Source organism: Lentinus tigrinus, assembly GCF_003813185.1.
Source record: "Lentinus tigrinus ALCF2SS1-7 unplaced genomic scaffold L226scaffold_4, whole genome shotgun sequence".
NCBI lineage: Eukaryota > Fungi > Basidiomycota > Agaricomycetes > Polyporales > Polyporaceae > Lentinus > Lentinus tigrinus.
The window spans coordinates 823,662-841,424 of record NW_027137913.1 but is presented as its reverse complement, the minus strand read 5'-3'; the positions used below and the strand labels follow the sequence as shown (position 1 = coordinate 841,424).

Here is a 17,763-nt window from a genome sequence, read left to right as displayed (position 1 = left end):
ATTACGTCATGTCAGCACAGGCCGGCTCCGGGCCGATACGCGCCACCAAGGATGTGGTCTCGTTAGCGCCGCAGTTCTGGCTTTCACAGCGAGCATCAGCAGACAAGGGTAAGATTCAATGTGAGACATGGTCATCAGTACTTGTAGCTGTGGATGTTGACGTGCAAACATGTTGCAGAAGCTGGGGCGGAATCATGTCGATCTTCTACGATCTTGTCTTCGAAAACGAGCTGGAAGAGGCACACAGGCTCGAATCACAAGGTCGGTCTCTATCTCGTGCCGCGCGCCATGGAAGGAGAATCAATGGTATATTTTGACCTTAGGATATCCTGAGGATGAGGCTGGAAGCCTCGAGACGTTCAGGCAAGCCGTCTTGTGCACGATTCTGCGTGTACCCCTCGCATAACGAAACCTTCCGCAGGTACCGACAATCGCAATCACCGGAGCTCTTCCTTGGGGCATATATCCCGAGCGCAGATGGCACAGGACGGACACTCATTGGATACGTTTGCTCGACCCTATCCCCGGACACCACCCTCACACACGAGTCGATGTCGAAGCATGTACCTGGGTCCAAGTCTGTCTGCATCCACTCCGTCTGCGTCGCACCCCAGCATCGGAGAAAACATGTGGCCCTCAACCTCCTCAAGGACTACATACGTCGTCTTGAGGAAGCTGGAAAGTACGACCGCGTACTCCTCATCGCGCACGAGGAGCTCCGCGGATTGTACGAAAAGGCGGGCTTCGAATGGGACGGGTTGAGCGCCGTCGTCCACGGCTCACGTCCCTGGTTCGAGATGCGCAAGGATCTCACCTCCGCGGAAGCTGCAGCTGCGCCAGATGCGTCCGCTCAAGCTCAGGGCCAGGCACTCCCTGCGGGTCTGTGGGAAGCCCTGGCGCACCAGTCCACGCGCACGCGCCCTGTCCCTCGCCTACTCACCTTCTTCGCTCACGCAGTCGAGGACGTGACTAACTCCGCCGCTTCCGACGGATCTCCGACCAACAAGTATGACCTTCTGTGTCCCCGGCTCGGTTGCGGGAGCATTATTCTCAAAGCTGGTGTCGCCCAATGGGTCGAGCGCGCGAGCGTGCAGCTCGAGCCAGCGGGGAGCACGATCCCCGATTGTTTGGGAGTCCTCCCGGCGCCGCCCAATACCGCACAGTGGTGGCTAATCACCCCCAATGCGATGGTGTTTGAGAACATAGGGTTCTCACGTCCCGTGCAGACTACAGGTATGTATGCGTAACGGGTAGTTAATAGGTAGATGCTGATGTATGCTGCAACAGGGGGAAATAGGCTGAAGCTGCTCGCATGCGCAGAGTGCGACCTAGGACCGTTGGGATGGTGCGAAGAAGGCGGGAGCGAGTTTTGGCTCGCATGTAATCGCGTGGGATACCGTGCATGAGGCATGGAGGATGCGAAAGCGTTGATGAACCGGACGTCGGGGTATGCACACGGTCAAGAAGTATCCGTGCAGTGTGTTAGGTGTACTACATATATGGGTCCTACAAAGTAGAGTAAGTTGGGGATGATGCTCGATCGAGAAGTAAGTCTCAAAGCGATATAGAGTAATTGCACTGGGTCTATGGTCGGATGCTGGCTCTCAGCATATCTGACCACACGTAACTTGCATCGCGAAGCCGTTTATGAGCCCCACAGGTCAGATAGATGCCGACTGTTCTCGGATGAGCGCCATCGCCCGTGCGGACCTAGGCTGAATGTCGCACGGGAAGGTGTTCGGAGTCCTATCAGACTCATACAGATCAATTTCCTGAGCAAGTATGTGAAGTGCATGGAGAGACGCACCGGAACACGGCATTCTCGAAGACGACAGCTGGCTCGATGATCTCCCCGTGTTCATCGACCGCCTTCTTGATATCAAAAGTTGCAAGAAAGGAGGTTATCACTATCCACAACGAGGACTCGATGAGGTGTGAGCCCGGGCATCGCCTGAGAGATGGCAGTAGGTGTCAAGGTGAGACCCTCGGTCGGACCAACGGGACGATGAGATAAAGAATACGGTACCTGCGTCCAAACCCGAAAATCACGTTCCGTGGGTCCCGCCTATGCGCAGTCGCGTCGTCCACTTTCTCCATGTACCGTTCTGGATGGAATGCATCAGGGTTTGGGAAGACGTCCGGGTTGCGCGTCATGTTCCTGCACCGCCGTGTCAGTCCCAGGGTGTCTTATCTTAAGGTCGACAGCAGACACACGACTTACCACACGTTCCCGAATACGAGGGTCCCTCGAGGAATGTGCATGTCATTGTAGATATCGTCCTCCATCAGACGATGTGGGAGGCCTGCCAATCATGAGCACGGTCAGCATCACATTCCTGGAAGGCTGTTGGGACGCACCGAGCGGAACAGGGGTGCCCCATCGAAGTACCTCGCTCATAACAGCATCGACGTAGGGCAAAGAGACACGGTCTGCGAACGTTGGGAATCGGTCTGCGCCAACCACGGTCTCGATCTCTTTCTGCGCCTTCTTGGCTACCTCTGGATGTTGGAGCATCATAAGAAAGAAGTGGAGGACGACAGTGACCGTCTGTAATGGGAATTAGTATCATACAGCCTACGCGAATCAAGCGAGCTCGTACAGTGTCGAGGCTAGCTGTTGGCATCAAAGTCAGAGGGATTCATGAGGGAGAGTTGTGAAGGCAGACAATACCTGAATACATTGAATTCGCAGTCCATCGCAGGTCGAAGTCTTGCTCTGCAAACTTCTCATGTTTCTCTGACATCTCCTCAAGTAAGGTCGTACAGAAGCAAGGTGTTGCCGTGCCCTCTCTCTGCACAGACATGGTCAAACCATGGTTCGATTTGATAATCGTCCGCCATAACTCACCATCCGAGACTTGACGAGCTCATATGGCTTATCAGTAAATTCCTGCATTCTCGCCTTCCATTGTATGGCCTTACGCTTGAAGCCAGCACCAGGGAACCACAGGGGAAGGTACCGCACTAGGAGAATATCAGAAGATGTCGTTCCGTGCCAGCAGACAGATGGGAACATTGCACCCACGGAATGGGAAGACGTCTACGGGCCAAATGCCGCCACCAGATGCGATACGGTTCGAGAGAATGTCCACGCATTCCTCCGCAAGATTCACGAACAAGTCGTCGTTGGACGTCACGCGGTAGCCGTACACGACCAACAACGTAAGGGTGCCTGCATACCTGTCGAACGTAATCATGGCAAGTTGAGCGTCTGTGCTGCGAGGAGGTAAACCGCGTCGACTCACCTGCGGACATGAGTCTCATAATTCTTCGGATCGTCGGCGAGCCGCTTTAGGAGCTGTTGTGTCTCTACCTCCAGGAGAGTGTGATAGTTGGGGATCGCGTTCGGACCTAGGGCCTTGACCATGAGGCGTCTCTGCCGGCGCGCCTTGTCGCCATAGCGAGTAAAGGCCACCTAACCCGCGGGACCCTGAGCATCTGGACGTGTAAATGGATGCGGATTGACACGCACCATGTTCTCGCAGCCACATCTATAGCATATACGGGGTCAGCTGGATGTCGGGCGGGTATAGGCGGTGCTTACAGTTCCCCAGCCATGACAAGCCGGGGCTTGTCCGAATAGATCGATCCTTTCCGTTCCAGGAGGTCGATAGCGACCTCGTAGGTGTTCAGGAAGAGTAGTCCCTGTCCAAAGACATGCAGGTATACGATATCGCCTATGAAATGGTTAGCATATCCTTCGGAAACAGATGAGGGACATCTCAGGCGCATATATTCACCATAACACCTTGCCCACTCCGAGGCACGCAGCCAGAGTTCTCTTGAGGTCAAGTCGAGTACATTCCCCACCAAAGTGATCGGTTTCGGGCCTGGAGGCAGAATGAACTGTCTTCTCCGAAACCGGATGAAGAGGAGTGTGACGACGATTACAGCCAGGAGGAGCACGATGGAATTCATGGCCAGGTTCAGCGCAAAGGGCGCCGATACGTGGTCAAGGTCGAGGGCAAAGATGTCAAATGTCTGCGTGCCCATAGCAGCCTGCGCCGCATATAGCGCGATCCCGTGAACGGCGCTCCGAAAGTACAGGACATGGGTCACTCCGGGCGAGGACGGCTGGGCTGTATGATACAATACTCGCCATGGGACTATGTTTCAGGCCAAGGCCGCGCCAGAGGGTCATGATCGGCAAACGCAGGTCGTTAGCTCGATGAGCGGAGAACAGCCGCGCTCATAAGCGCCACGAATTCAGGAGTAGAGTTGGCATGGATGAGCGGCGCGTTCCTGCGATCATTTCGTCAATGCAAGTCAGAGTTCGAACTTGGGGACCTCGTACAGCTGAGTGTCCGACGTCCAGGGTTCACCAGCATGGAATTCATCCGCAGCATGTTTCAGCAATCGACTAGAGAGAGACGCACACAAGAGTCCGGAACCCCATTTGTCCTACGGCTCAGTCAGAACAATTGGCAATATGTTTGAGCACAGGTCCTTGCGAGTGACGCCGCGGTACAGCTTGCGCACGCGCAGTAGGCTGGATGAAGGTTACATGATGGGACGGCGGCAAAAGACTCTGAAGTAGAAGAGAAGAAGAACCGTGTTCGGAGAGCGCACAGCGCTAGTAGACCTAAAAGTCAGTCCGTTCATCAGCAATTATAACACTTGTCAACAGTCAGAAAACGACTAAAATGAGGCGCAAAAAAAACAAGATGTTCTAGTACCCAGTTCTGCAAAGTGCGAGTCGAAGCCCGCAGTCGAAGATACAGGGCTAGTGCGAAGCGCCCATTTTGGGCGCTTCGGAGGACTCCGAAGCTTTCCCACGAGTGATTTCCCTTCTCTCCGATCTGAGCCTGCATACGCCGCCATAAGTATGCCGCTAGTACCCTCCAATACTTGTGCGTCCCGCGCTACGTCCGACACAAGCAGTGCCTGACAATGCAACTCCAACGAGGCTACGGCAGGGAAATGTGGTAAGGCTCCAGCGTGCTGCAATCGTCCACGGGCACGGATCAAGTATCCTCCGTATGATGCTTTCTCGTTGACTACTAGCGCTCCGAGAGTCTCAGTCAGGCGACGGGTAATGTCTTCGTGAGCCCAATATAAATCTCTCTCGCTGACCCTGACATGAGATCACTTAGACTGTAGTCCGTTCAAGGCGGACACGGGTTCAGGCCGATATGCATGACGCATCGTTGCGTCTCGACGCCACCGTGACCAAGTGGCCTCGAGGTACCCGTTGCCTCCGGTTGTCGGCTGCGTTTTCTCTCAGTTTATCCCCAGTAGTTGGTGGAGGTTGATGCTGGCTGATCTATGTTCCGGTTTTCCAGCCTAGAAGGACGCTCTCGATGCCTGTCGGGGCACCCAATCCGCCGACTCCCGCGGAAGCGAGGAGCCTTCCAGTCGCGTGGTAGGATCGTCACAACGGAAGCATCTTTCGGCCCAAACTGCCTATCGAATCGCTTCCATGGTAATGCATCAATGTCAGCTCCTCTACACTAACGGGAGCGGATCAGCATCAAGTCCGACTATAAAGTACACGCAGCACTCTGCGGTTCCGGTCCTCATCCCTGCACCCCTCTTCTAACCTTTCATCATGTCGCTCACGGACAGCCTCCCGCAGGCAGTCCTTCTCGCGGTCCTTCTCTATGTCTCTTGGTTTATTGTGAAGCCCTACGTTGTCCGAAGCCCACTCGACAAGCTTCCTGGTCCACCTCGGTTATCTGCTTATAGCGGTGAGTCTCTCGCCTGAAATTGCGCGCAAACGTACATGTCGCCATGCCGGGGTGCCCTAGGGCACAACCATATGGCAGCGGACGCAGCGTACCCTGCAGACGGTGCAGTATAGATGAACTAATCGTTCAACGTTCACCTCTTAGGTAACCTGAAGGCCTTCTTCGCGCGCGATTGCTGGGACTATCGTACTGAAATCGCGCGCAAGTATGGCCGTGTCTCTCTCTTTCCTGGCATGCTCGGGGTGAGTAGACTTGCCTGGATATCTTCTGTACCGGTGACTTATATCCCATCCGCTCCTTAGCGCAAGTGGATTCACGTCTACGACCCCAAAGCCTTGCATTCGGTGTTAATCAAGGAGCTTGACATATACGAGGAGCCCGTAATGTACATCGTCATCTAGCGTGCTGTCTGATACTGTCCCGCTGACTGGTATGCCATTGCAGCGCCCTGCGTATTCTTCTCGGTCCTGGCCTTTTGAGCGTCCTTGGTGGGTCATGCATGCTCCTAGACCAACTGTCCACGACTGAGGCACCCCTCCAGGCAACCAGCACAAACGTCAGCGGAAGATGCTCAACCCGGTATTCTCCGCGAAGCATCTCCGTGAGATGACGCCTTTGTTCTTCGAGATCATTCACAAGGCAAGTTTCTCCGATATCTCGATCTCTATTTTGCACTAACCGGAGCGTCCAGACCCGTGATGCTATCATGAAACGCGTCGATGCAGGCCCCAAGGATGGAGTCGAGCTCGATATGCTTGGCTGGATGGGCCGGACGACTCTCGAAGTACTCGGACAGGCTGGTCTCGGATACTCGTTCGACCCATTGACTGAGGACCGCATGGACGAGTTCGCCAATGCCGTCAAGGACTTCTTGTGAGTCGTCCCAGAGTGTTATATCGTCAACTGCACGATGGCTGATAACGCCTCTCGTGCCTTCAGCCCGCAGTTCGCCAAGTCGGTTATCACGCGTCTGCTCCTTCCCTACGTGACGAAGATCGGCAGCGCGTCGTTCCGGAGGCGCATCGTAGAGATACTCCCGATGAACACCGCTCAGGAGCTGCGCAAGATCTCGGACACTATGCATGAGCGGTCCGTGCGCATCTTCAAGGAAAAGAAGGCCGCACTTGAGAAGGGCGATGAGGCGCTGAAGCACCAGATTGGCGAAGGGCGTGATATAATGAGCATCCTGCGTGAGTACTCGAGTACACGGATATGTGTCGAGCCTGCGAGCTGATTCCACTGCTCCTCTCAAACAGTTAGGGCAAACATGGCTGCTTCGGAGGAGGACAGGCTTCCGGATGACGAGCTGATTGGCCAGGTCTCGTGAGTGACCGTGCTTCTGAGTGTATGCTGGACTGACATTGAGGATACCTCAGGACGATGATTCTCGCTGGCATGGACACCACCGCCAACTCTCTCGCGCGTGTCCTGCAGTTGCTATCGGAGAATCCGGACATCCAGGAGAAGCTGCGGGAAGAGATTGTCACCACGGCTGAAGCCGAAGGCCACGACGGAACCATCGACTTCGACAGGCTCATGGAGCTCCCGTATCTGGAAGCCATCTGCCGCGAGACTCTTCGAGTGTACGTGTGTGCTTTGCTTACACTTCATTCTCAGTCCTGCTCCATCAGATCTGCTGATGTGCATCTGACTCTTACGCTAACTGCGCAACCACAGGTACCCCGGTGTTGCGTCGCTCATGCGAGAGTAAGTTCAATGTCTCGCACCACGCGTGTCCGGCTGGTCACTAGATTAATGTCCGTCTTCCCGCAGCACCACTCAGGACACCGTTATGCCGCTGTTCGAACCTATACGCCTCAATGACGGCACCACAGTGTCTGCGATCCCGGTTCCCAAGAATACTCGTATTGTGATGAACATCAATGCTGCGAACCGCGACCCGACGCTTTGGGGACCGGATGCGGACGTTTGGCGCCCGAGTCGCTGGCTCGAGCCGCTGCCGCGTGCAGTCGAGGAGGCGCACGTCCCTGGCGTGTACTCGCATCTGTAGGTTTTGAGAAATCATGCCTCGGCTCCTGGACTGTGTCTGACCCTGCGTCGATATGTTTGTTCAGGATGACGTTCATTGGTGGTAGCCGTGCTTGCATGTGAGTTTGTCCCGGTCCTCCACGTGTGGGCATGACGCTGACCTTGTCTTGTCACAGTGGTTTCAAGTTTGCGCAAGTCGAGATGAGTGCGTGTTCTCATGTGGAACTCCGGGTGTGCCAAGTTACTGACTAGGTGCCTGCGCATTTGCAGAGGCTGTGCTCTTCGTGCTTTTGCAACACTTCAAGTTTGAACCTACCGGAAAGCCGATCGCGTGGAACTTCGCCGCTGTGCAATACCCCACTGTGGGCAAGGAGAGCCCCGTCCCGGAGCTTCCGCTCAAGGTCACTGCGCTCCACGCATGAGCAGCTCGGATACTACGTACGGTACGAGGCATTGACATGAGGTACCTATGGCATTGGATGGGTTGTCGATGGATCGCTGCGGGAGGCGGTCAGGGTTTCGTTGACAGTAGGATGGGGACATCAGCGCTTCAGCCTCCGGAGGCGTACAGATATTCTATATGGCCCACACTCTTTTCAATTTCTCTTAATTAGAATGTATCAACGACTTGTGCGTTAATATTTATTTTCTGCGCTATCCTCGGGACGGGTGTTCCAATTGTGATATATTGATAGCCCGTACGCGTTTGCCCCTCAGGCTGCTATGTCGGAGGAGTAATCGAGTCGTATCTACGGTGCAAAGTCTCTCACTAGCTATGCACTATGATGCTGATGCAATGACGTCCAGTACGATTTGCAGCCCTGTGATTGGGTGAGCTGCAGGAGAAAGGTGGATTTGACGTCCTGAGAAGGCCTCCCTTCCAGTCGTGAACCAGCCACCTGAGCGAGTATGACGTCATGGAAGCCCACCTCGCTGCTAGACCGCGACGTGTGAGATCGGTGGAATATATAAACGAAGTCTTCTTAGTGGCCAGCTGTTGTACATTTGAAGTAGACACGACGATCTATGTACCCATCGTCGCTTCCCTCACCGAATTCAAGCTGCAACTTACCGACCATGGCACTGTTCTTGCGTTCGCGGTCACGCCGCAGCCCACGGAAACTCGCACTATGAAATCCCTGCGATGGGATTGATAAGGTACAGCGGCGTGATTCCGACTCGGGCCACGCACCACCGACTTGGTCAAGGGGATGCTATGTAAATCAAAACGAGCTGGCGGGAAATGCATGTCCGAGGACAAGGTGGGACCCAGATCAGATCCGGCGTTGCGCGGTAAACTTGCACAGCCATCGGTGCCACAGCTGAAACATTCACTTCACCAGCGTTGCCAATTGCGCCCACCAGCCGCCCCGTCTTTGCTTTGACTTGTCAGCATTCCTACCGCTGTTGCCAATTTCCAGGGGCGAAACCCCTCCTTGCAGCATGTTTGTCGGATATCCTAGGCACGCGCCCACATCCTGTGCGGCAATCGACGTCCCAATCGAAGACGACACGCCGCAATTTGAAGTCTATGATGCCGCCCATGCTGTCGTGTGGCCACCGGCAAGTCAAATCCTGACGTATGAAATTCTCGACTTCCATATTGCTTGGGCCGAGTAACAATGTTCAGCCAGCGGATTAGTACTTTCCGCGTCTATTCGGGGATATATATCCTGCGTATTCCGACTCCTACCTCAACTACCCCCGGAACTCTCGCATAGTGAACATGGCCCTCGTAGAAAATCTTCCACAGACTGCTCTCGCGGGCATCATCCTATATCTATCCTGGGTCGTCTTGCGGCCCTTGTTGAGTCCGTCATGCCTCGATAACTTGCCTGGTCCGCCCTCCAAGTCGTGGTTCAGCGGTGCGTACCATCTCAGCCCCGAAGGACATTGCTTCTTATGATTTCTTGACAGGTAACTTGAAGCAATTCATGTCCCGGCATTGTTGGGCTTACCGCGAGGAATTGGCTCGGAAATATCCACGTGTGTCCGTTATGCATGGCCTTTTCGGCTCCAGATGGGTCCACGTCTGGGACCCGAAGGCCTTCCACGCAATATTCATCAAGGAGCAAGATATTTACGAGGAGCCTGTACAGTGAATACCCAACTCTAGAACGAGTTGGGCCTTTACTGATCACTTTTTAACAGAGCCATGCGCGTACTTCTAGGACCTGGCCTTCTTGGTACCCTCGGTGAGATAGTCTCTCGTAGGGGCCGCTACAGACGCATGACGTAAGGTTGTGCAGGTGAACAGCACAGACGCCAGCGCAAGATGCTCAATCCTGTGTTCTCGACCAAGCATTTGAGGGACATGACGCCCATATTCTATAGCGTCGTTCACAAGGTGAGCACCACACCGCATGCACACTGCTCTCATTTACCGACGATCATGCTGACTTTGCCATAGACACGGGACGCGATTCTGGAACGTGTACGAGCAGGTGCCAAGGACGGTGTCGAGCTCGACATGCTCTCATGGATGGGTCGCACGACGCTCGAGGTTCTCGGCCAAGCGGGTTTGGGCTATTCGTTTGATCCACTAACCGAAGATCGACCGGACGATTTTGCAAATGCCGTCAAGGACCTCTTGTGCGTTGTCTCGTCTGACAACGCGTGTGTGTTGCATAACATATACAGCGCTGCAGCCCTCAATTGGTCAAGACCATTGTTCCGCGCATGATTCTCCCCTACGTCGCCGAGGTCGGCCCTGCATGGTTCCGCCGGGCCGTCGTAGAGGCAATTCCCAACAAAAGCATACAACGCCTCAAAGATATCTCCGACATCATGCACCAGCGCTCTGTGCTGATCTACAACGAGAAGAAGGCTGCGCTGGAGAAAGGCGATGATGCGCTCAAGCACCAGATCGGAGAAGGCCGCGATATCATGAGCATCCTCCGTGAGTTCCCCCTTCCGTATTGCGTCACTATAGCTAACGGCCCTTGAGACAGTCCGAGCAAACGTCATGGCCGCAGAGGAAGATAAGCTCCCGGATGACGAGCTAATCGGCCAAGTGTCGTGAGTGCTATGTATATTCTCTCCGTTCAACCTGAGTTAATCCGTCCCATTTCAGGACGATGGTCCTTGCAGGAATGGACACCACCGCGAACTCTCTCGCGCGAGTCTTGCAATTGCTTGCGGAACACCCGGATGTCCAGGAGAAGTTGAGGGATGAAGTCGTCAACGTCGCGGAGACTGAGGGCACCGACGGCACAATCGAATTCGACAGGCTTATGGATATGCCGTACATGGACGCCGTGTGCCGCGAGACCCTGCGCATGTAGGCCCTCCCATTTTTGCTTCTACTATACGGTTCGCGTTACTGATGACAGTACCAGATCCCCCGGCGTCACATCGCTATTCCGAGAGTGAGTTCCCTTGTCGATGATCTAGGATGTCCCCTCACCTGTCCTTCGCTCAGCACGACACAAGACGTAGTCATGCCCGTCACGGAGCCTATTCGCATGCGCGACGGCACACACACGAACGCTGTTCCCATCCCCAAGGGCACTCGCATCATCGCCAATGTCACAGCTTGCAATCGCGATCCTGCACTGTGGGGCCCTGACGCGAACGACTGGCGGCCCTCTCGCTGGCTCGAGCCGCTCCCGCGCGAAGTCGAGGAGGCCCATATACCTGGAGTGTACTCGCATTTGTACGTATCTCTCGGTACGTATCGTGGGCGTGCTCTGATTTTCTCTCACAACAGGATGACGTTCATTGGGGGCTCGCGGGCGTGCATGTAAGTGGTCCCATCCCTGATAGCCAACGTGCTGACATGACGAACGTTCCACAGTGGCTTCAAGCTTGCCCAGGTCGAGATCAGTACGTGTATCGTTGGGCTAGAGATGGCACTGGATACTGACATTCACCTGCCTGCAGAGACCGTCCTCTTCGTCCTTCTTCAGCAGTTCAGGTTCGAGACGACCGGCAAGCCGATCTCGTGGAACTTCGCTGCTGTACAGTATCCAAGTGTGGGTCCGGAGGGCGAGCCAGAGATGCCTTTGAAGGTCGTCGTGCTGCGTCCTTGAGACCGGCCTTCCTGCGTTGGTCGTTGACGAGCCACTGGGCTGTCGAGGTCTCTAGCTTGTACACTTACGCATGTCACTGTTTCCGATGATTTTTGGGATGGATGAATATCAGACTGGCTGTGACGATAACCGATCAAGGGAATTGCAACTTACCTTCCGATAGCCTCGGGACCGGGAGCAATGGGCTCGAGAGAGGTGCCGCGGCTGTTTGTCTTCGCGCAGCACCGTTATGCCGAAGGCTATCGCATGCTCCTTGCCGCTTTATGTACATTACTCCACCGTGACCCCGGTACGTAAGCTACCTCTGGAATTCTTTGATGCGTACCAGCAGCTTGAGTGGGTCAGTCGCTGGCTGATTGGTAAGCAGGACGTGTTGTTGGCATCTAGAGGTTGAACTTCAAGCACGGCCCTGGTCACGGTGAGCTTTCGACTCTCAAGAATTAATCGCTGCAGAAGATAGCAAGTAAATTACACGATTAATCATATACTGTGAATGGACGACAACGGGAAGTGTGCATAAGGTCCACCAGATACATCCCACCTGATCAGCTATGGCTATGGACAGAGGTCGTACGTGTCCTTCTGGGTTCTGTAATCCTGCAGGTCTGCTAGTGTTCTTGCTGCGTCGGAAAAGCGGTGGGGCGGACCCAGTGCGAGTTCTTCGGACTTGAGGTGGAACGCCCTAGGATGACTAAAACCACACTTCTGAGGCAGTAAATGTACATCGGCTATATAGAAGCTTGTCAGGGAGGATGGCAGATCCCTCATATTGAGGTGAGAAGCCGCTCGATGGTAGCAGCCGGCGGTGTATCTTCTCGAAGCTGACGCTGGTGAAGTTTAGTATGGAGGACATCGCCGAGCAGGAATAAGTTGTAACTTATTCCTGCTCGGCGGAGGTCCCGAGATCCAAGAACGCGCACTACGTAGAGGGTACTCGTCCTGCCATGGAAGGCGACCCTACGACAGCTGGAACCAGGAACGTGTCAGTCGCGAGGTATGCATTGTCACCTCTCCCTCACTGATTGACCGAATTATCGGAGAACCGCAAGCTCCCACAGTATGTAATCCGTAGTTGTAATGAGCCGGGAGCTTTCTCTCCAGGTTCCAGCTGCCCCTTTGGCGGTTTCGACCCACTGGACACCGTTCTCCGACTTTCGCGGAAAGTCGCACCATGACATATTGTTAGCTGCCGATAAGCTCTGAGTCGGCTCAATTGACGCACTTGTTGAACGAGACGTATGCGTGTTCGCGAAAGATAGAATGGAGTGATGAGACAGGAGGAGGGGAACGGCACGGGTATGTGGAGGAGGATGAGGAGGACCGGCAAACTTTCTCAGGCTGGGGGGCACAGCCATCGCAAGGACGCCGGGTGTCCCGCAGTCAGTGAAACCGTAACGTCACTCCCGCACCTGCCGCCCGCATACGCGGCCATCTCTATCATTGGCACATGAGCGTCAGCAATTCCTACTCTTGCAAGGGACATTGACGGCCTTACAGCTTGTAGTCTAGCAGGGCAAGCGGCCAATATAATGAACGATTGGTCTCCCGAATCCAAGCCCGATGGAAAACCATGCCAGTGCTGAGTGGTAGCCCATCCGGATGCTTCTTCCTCGTGTTGTTGGCCGCCGGCGAGACAAATGGACCGGCGGATGGGAACATCTACTTCGGCGGAGTTACAGCAATTCTTCGGCCCGTCGTGTGACAACGAAGCTGAGGCCTGGGGGTTGTTCTCCGCGTCTATCGGGACGCATATATACGCCGGTACGTCTCCTCCTAATAACCCAGAGATACCCCCAAAGCACCCGCAGAACATGCCATTCACTGACAGTCTACCTCAGGCTGCTCTCGCCGGCATTGCCTTATACGTCTCCTGGATCGTCCTTCGACCGTTCCTGACTCGGTCCTCGCTGGATAACTTGCCTGGTCCACCGCCTGAGTCGTGGCTGAATGGCGAGTATCATCCTCAGATTACACACAAACTGCGTCTGATAATCTCGCGACAGGCAACTTGAAGCAATTTCTGTCCCGAAATTGCTGGGACTTCCGTGACGAAGTGGCTCGCAAGTATCCACGTGTCTCGCTTTTGCATGGTTTCGCGGGTGATAAGTGGGTCCATGTCTGGGACCCGAAGGCCTTCCATGCAATTTTCATCAAGGAGCAGGACATCTACGAGGAGCCTGTACTGTGAGTATCTCTCATTGCGGCATTCTACCTATACTGACTTCGTTGCTCGCAGAGGCTTGCGCGTGATTCTTGGGCCCGGTCTTCTCGGAACTCTAGGTGAGAGTGTATGCACTGCGTCCGATACTCCCCTATCTCACAGCTGCTTGTGCAGGTGAACAACATAGACGCCAGCGGAAGATGCTCAATCCGGTCTTTTCGACGAAGCACTTGCGCGAGATGACACCCATATTCTACAGCGTCATCCACAAGGTGAGCACGGCACCTTGTTATCATTCATCGGCCATATGGCTGACCAGTGCCCGCAGACACGCGACGCGATCCTCCAACGCGTACGGTCAGGTGCTAAAGACGGCGTTGAGCTCGACATGCTCTCGTGGATGGGTCGCACGACGCTCGAGATCCTCGGCCAAGCGGGCTTGGGCTATTCATTTGATCCCTTGACCGAAGATCGACCGGACGAATTTGCTAATGCCGTCAAAGACCTGTTGTACGTGCCGCTCTCCCTCTGATGCGTAATCGCGGCTTGACACCATCGGCTCCGCAGCCCTCAGTTGGTCAATACCTCCATAGCGCGTGTGCTGCTCCCATATGTCGCCAATCTCGGCCCCGCAGCGTTCCGTCGACGCGTCGTGGAGATGACTCCCAGCAAGACCATACAGCGCCTGAAGGACATCTCCGACATCATGCACGAGCGTTCTGTGCTCATATACAACGAGAAAAAGGCCGCGCTCGAGAAAGGCGATGATGCGCTAAAGCACCAGATCGGCGAGGGCCGCGATATTATGAGCATTCTTCGTTAGTTCAGTCATCTCTTTTTCGCTGTTCGCTTTGTGACCGTGTCGTAGTTCGGGCGAACGTAATGGCCGCGGAGGAGGATAAGCTCCCGGACGACGAGCTCATCGGACAGGTATCGTGAGTGCTGGTCTCCTCACGGAATTTCATCCAGGAGCTCACAGTGCCGATTCTTCAGAACAATGGTTCTGGCGGGAATGGACACAACCGCCAACTCGCTCGCACGGATCTTGCAACTACTCGCGGAACACCCGGATGTTCAGGAAAAGCTACGAGAAGAGGTCCTCAATGCCGTCGAGATCGAGGGTGCTGATAGCATCATCGACTTCGACAAGCTCATGGACATGCCCTACATGGACGCGGTCTGTCGTGAAACGCTGCGTGTGTAAGTCTTCCCCTTCTGCCTTCTGCTGTCCGGGTATAAGCGTTTTTCCTTACTGCGTTGAACAGGTCGCCTGGCGTCACGGCTCTCTTCCGAGTGTAAGCCATTTTGCAACGTGTCGGCTGCACCTTCTCACCCTCTTGTTTGCTTAGCACCACGCAAGATGTTGTTATGCCTGTCATGGACCCTATTCGCATGCGCGACGGTACCTACGCGAGCGCGATTCCCATCCCCAAAGGCACTCGTATTTTCGCCAACATCGCAGCGTCCAATCGCGATCCTGCGCTCTGGGGTTCTGACGCGGAGGAATGGCGACCCGAGCGTTGGCTCAAGCCGCTTCCGCGCTCAGTCGAAGAGGCTCACATCCCTGGGGTGTACTCGCATCTGTACGCGTCCCCTATCTCCAATCACTAAAAATCAATCTGACCATCTTTGGCTACAGGATGACATTTATTGGAGGTTCGCGGGCATGCATGTAAGTCATCTGGTGCTGCTCAAGAGGTGCCTGCTGATCATGTTATTGATTGACAGCGGCTTCAAGCTTGCACAAGTCGAGATCAGTACGTCCGCGATCTTCCTATGGGGACAAACAGATACTGACGCATCCGTCGGCTAACAGAGACCGTGCTTTTCGTTCTCCTCCAGCACTTCAAGTTCGAGCCGACTGGCAAACCGATCGCGTGGAACTCTGCCGCTGTGCAATACCCCAGTGTGGGTACGGAGGGCGAGCCAGAGATGCCGCTCAAGGTCATCTTGCTTCGCCCGTAATCATCGTCGGACCTGTTGAAGGTGGATTTCCTATACTATTGATGACGTTCCGACAAGGGTCTTTATTTATTCTGAGTTTATCGGACGACTACTGTTAATTAGTACGATTGTCACGTGACAATAATCCTAGTAACTTTCGGATTGAAGCTGGATTGATGAGACGCTTGTTGCCTTGTTTGACCATTGCACCTACTACCTCAAAAGTTCGTATTTCTTCATCATGATGATCGCCCGCTGCCACATGCATGCGGATTGAGCTCCCTTTGAAAGTGGCTCAAGAGTTTTGTCATGGCATGGAGGAGTTTTTGGTGGGTTCCTCAGACCTCGTGTGCTTCAAGTATGCCTCGAGGGCAGCTCCTGCTGCCCCCACGATGCTGACTTTCGCTTTTGGCACAGTGAAATTTAGATCTAGAGTCTCCTACCAGCACCTGACACGACACTGGTTCGCGAAAACGATTACGGCCAATTATCTGCAGCGGCTTGAGTCGGGGGCAGATGCATAGTACACAACAGCATCATGGGCCAGTTTCAATACTACGAACAAGAAGACGAGAGTTTTACTAGAGACCCGTGCACGCTGGCAGATCCGAGTCAGAGCACGACGTGGAATCACCATATTCTGCGTAAGTCGGGCTGCACAGTTGCGCCACGGGTCAGTTACGCTGACGTACACGACTGGCAGGAAGAAGATGGCGGCTTCAGTGGCAAATAGGCCCTCGTGCCTGGAAGCATACTATTGCAAGGGCATCTGTGCGTGTGATTTCCACTGCTACAGATCTGCGAGGTGCACATGGCTAACTTGAATCTTTCATCTCGGACTGGCAGTACCCCGGTGTATCACCGTGGCGGGATTTCGCTTCAGTGCACTTGCGACGATAACGCGTCTGCCATCCTGCGTGACACGTTCCTTCGGCCCACAGTCTGCCCTAGCAGGGACCAAGGCACGCTGCACACCTAGTCATTTTCGAGCCGGCACTCTACTATCCGAGGTCATGTCAGAGGACATACGTGCCAGTCCGAAAGACGCGGCCTTGGACTCGACACTCGACCCGGAGTTCTAACAAGTAGATCCGGACATAGCATACGCTGTGTCACCCATCGCATTGACTCGAGCACCTGTCGTGACGCGCAATATGCAAGATCAAGCGTGGGCCATCCCTGGAGCACTCTCGTCCTGGTCTTCCATCCTCAAGCATTGTCACACGACGCATCCCGACCTTGTAATCGCACTCGCTCCAGATGGGCACAGCATGACGTCCATCAGCGGCAGCAAGGTCGCCTACTCTTGCGTAGTTCACGGAAGACGCTCATGTGGATGGCGTCGGCACCGCTCTATATGAACCTCCGACGGTAGTTGCAAATGTGCCATAGTAAGATGTCCGTGAATGTCGTTCCCTGGCACATAGTCCGCTAACCCACATGGACCCGCGAGAGATCGTTCTGACACCGTATGGCGTAGCTCACGCCGACCGGGATATCGGTTGCGTGTAACATGGGAATCGGACTACGTCGTGTAATACGTATCAAGTACGTTAGGGAACGACGTCTATGCACAGCGTCCTAGCGCAACTAGCATCGGCATGTGGAACACCGGTGTACGTGCGTAGCAAAGGAGGACTATAGCCCGATGTTTGCCATACAGTATCCCGATCTCGAGAAGGCATGAAGGTCGGCCATGTAGACAGACCTTGGCGCGGCGAAAAACTGCTTTGAAAAAGGAGCACAGACAGCTCCGAGATGATCCATCATCGCACTATACACAGCGACGATATCGGGATACGTACATATGCGCTACGCCTCGCCGGAGGTCAGCAGGTAGCCACAGCTTGAAGTAGCTGATGCCTCGATGCTTCAGACTTCGGGGTTGTGAATTATTATATAGCGCGAGCCTTCGACATGCATATATCTCACGGACCGGTTCGAGCTTCGG

At 54.5% G+C, this 17,763-nt stretch overlaps 6 protein-coding genes across 6 annotated transcripts; 4 read left to right on the top strand and 2 right to left on the bottom strand.

Moving 5' to 3' along the window:
• The first annotated feature begins 76 nt into the window (after window positions 1–76).
• Window positions 77–1,598, top strand: L226DRAFT_479940 (acyl-CoA N-acyltransferase). The gene is made up of 5 exons (XM_067676863.1): window positions 77–120; window positions 179–261; window positions 324–363; window positions 422–1,233; window positions 1,288–1,598. Exons 2-5 carry the CDS (start codon window positions 195–197, stop codon window positions 1,404–1,406), a joined length of 1,038 nt encoding a protein of 345 aa, XP_067539729.1. The 5' UTR covers window positions 77–120; window positions 179–194; the 3' UTR covers window positions 1,407–1,598.
• Window positions 1,455–4,671, bottom strand: L226DRAFT_242522 (cytochrome P450). The gene is made up of 15 exons (XM_067673183.1): window positions 4,505–4,671; window positions 4,377–4,401; window positions 3,741–3,850; window positions 3,545–3,677; window positions 3,473–3,491; window positions 3,246–3,415; window positions 3,026–3,180; window positions 2,849–2,964; window positions 2,672–2,792; window positions 2,601–2,614; window positions 2,359–2,548; window positions 2,222–2,303; window positions 2,027–2,158; window positions 1,808–1,951; window positions 1,455–1,746 (listed from the first exon to the last, which is right to left on the bottom strand). Exons 2-15 carry the CDS (start codon window positions 4,394–4,396, stop codon window positions 1,662–1,664), a joined length of 1,491 nt encoding a protein of 496 aa, XP_067539728.1. The 5' UTR covers window positions 4,397–4,401; window positions 4,505–4,671; the 3' UTR covers window positions 1,455–1,661.
• Window positions 4,672–5,548: 877 nt separating this feature from the next.
• Window positions 5,549–8,098, top strand: L226DRAFT_520178 (cytochrome P450; the record flags this gene model as incomplete). Its single annotated transcript, XM_067678620.1, has 14 exons — window positions 5,549–5,687; window positions 5,832–5,929; window positions 5,990–6,072; window positions 6,132–6,175; window positions 6,229–6,330; window positions 6,413–6,560; window positions 6,627–6,877; window positions 6,944–7,010; window positions 7,064–7,270; window positions 7,365–7,394; window positions 7,461–7,694; window positions 7,763–7,795; window positions 7,853–7,881; window positions 7,947–8,098. The coding sequence occupies 14 exons, from the start codon at window positions 5,549–5,551 to the stop codon at window positions 8,096–8,098; spliced, it is 1,617 nt and encodes a 538-aa protein (XP_067539727.1).
• A 952-nt stretch (window positions 8,099–9,050) lies between these two features.
• L226DRAFT_557839 (cytochrome P450) lies at window positions 9,051–11,825 on the top strand. The gene is made up of 13 exons (XM_067683203.1): window positions 9,051–9,541; window positions 9,594–9,774; window positions 9,828–9,871; window positions 9,926–10,023; window positions 10,087–10,268; window positions 10,325–10,575; window positions 10,628–10,694; window positions 10,750–10,956; window positions 11,015–11,044; window positions 11,098–11,331; window positions 11,386–11,418; window positions 11,473–11,501; window positions 11,559–11,825. Exons 1-13 carry the CDS (start codon window positions 9,403–9,405, stop codon window positions 11,705–11,707), a joined length of 1,644 nt encoding a protein of 547 aa, XP_067539726.1. The 5' UTR covers window positions 9,051–9,402; the 3' UTR covers window positions 11,708–11,825.
• A 357-nt stretch (window positions 11,826–12,182) lies between these two features.
• Window positions 12,183–12,876, bottom strand: L226DRAFT_530981 (uncharacterized protein). The gene has a single exon (XM_067679985.1). The coding sequence runs from the start codon at window positions 12,473–12,475 to the stop codon at window positions 12,263–12,265; it is 213 nt and encodes a 70-aa protein (XP_067539725.1). The 5' UTR covers window positions 12,476–12,876; the 3' UTR covers window positions 12,183–12,262.
• A 623-nt stretch (window positions 12,877–13,499) lies between these two features.
• L226DRAFT_530980 (cytochrome P450) lies at window positions 13,500–15,998 on the top strand. Its single transcript, XM_067679984.1, has 13 exons — window positions 13,500–13,657; window positions 13,711–13,891; window positions 13,944–13,987; window positions 14,043–14,140; window positions 14,197–14,378; window positions 14,436–14,686; window positions 14,737–14,803; window positions 14,862–15,068; window positions 15,134–15,163; window positions 15,218–15,451; window positions 15,508–15,540; window positions 15,597–15,625; window positions 15,685–15,998. The coding sequence occupies exons 1-13, from the start codon at window positions 13,519–13,521 to the stop codon at window positions 15,831–15,833; spliced, it is 1,644 nt and encodes a 547-aa protein (XP_067539724.1). The 5' UTR covers window positions 13,500–13,518; the 3' UTR covers window positions 15,834–15,998.
• Window positions 15,999–17,763: the final 1,765 nt, after the last annotated feature.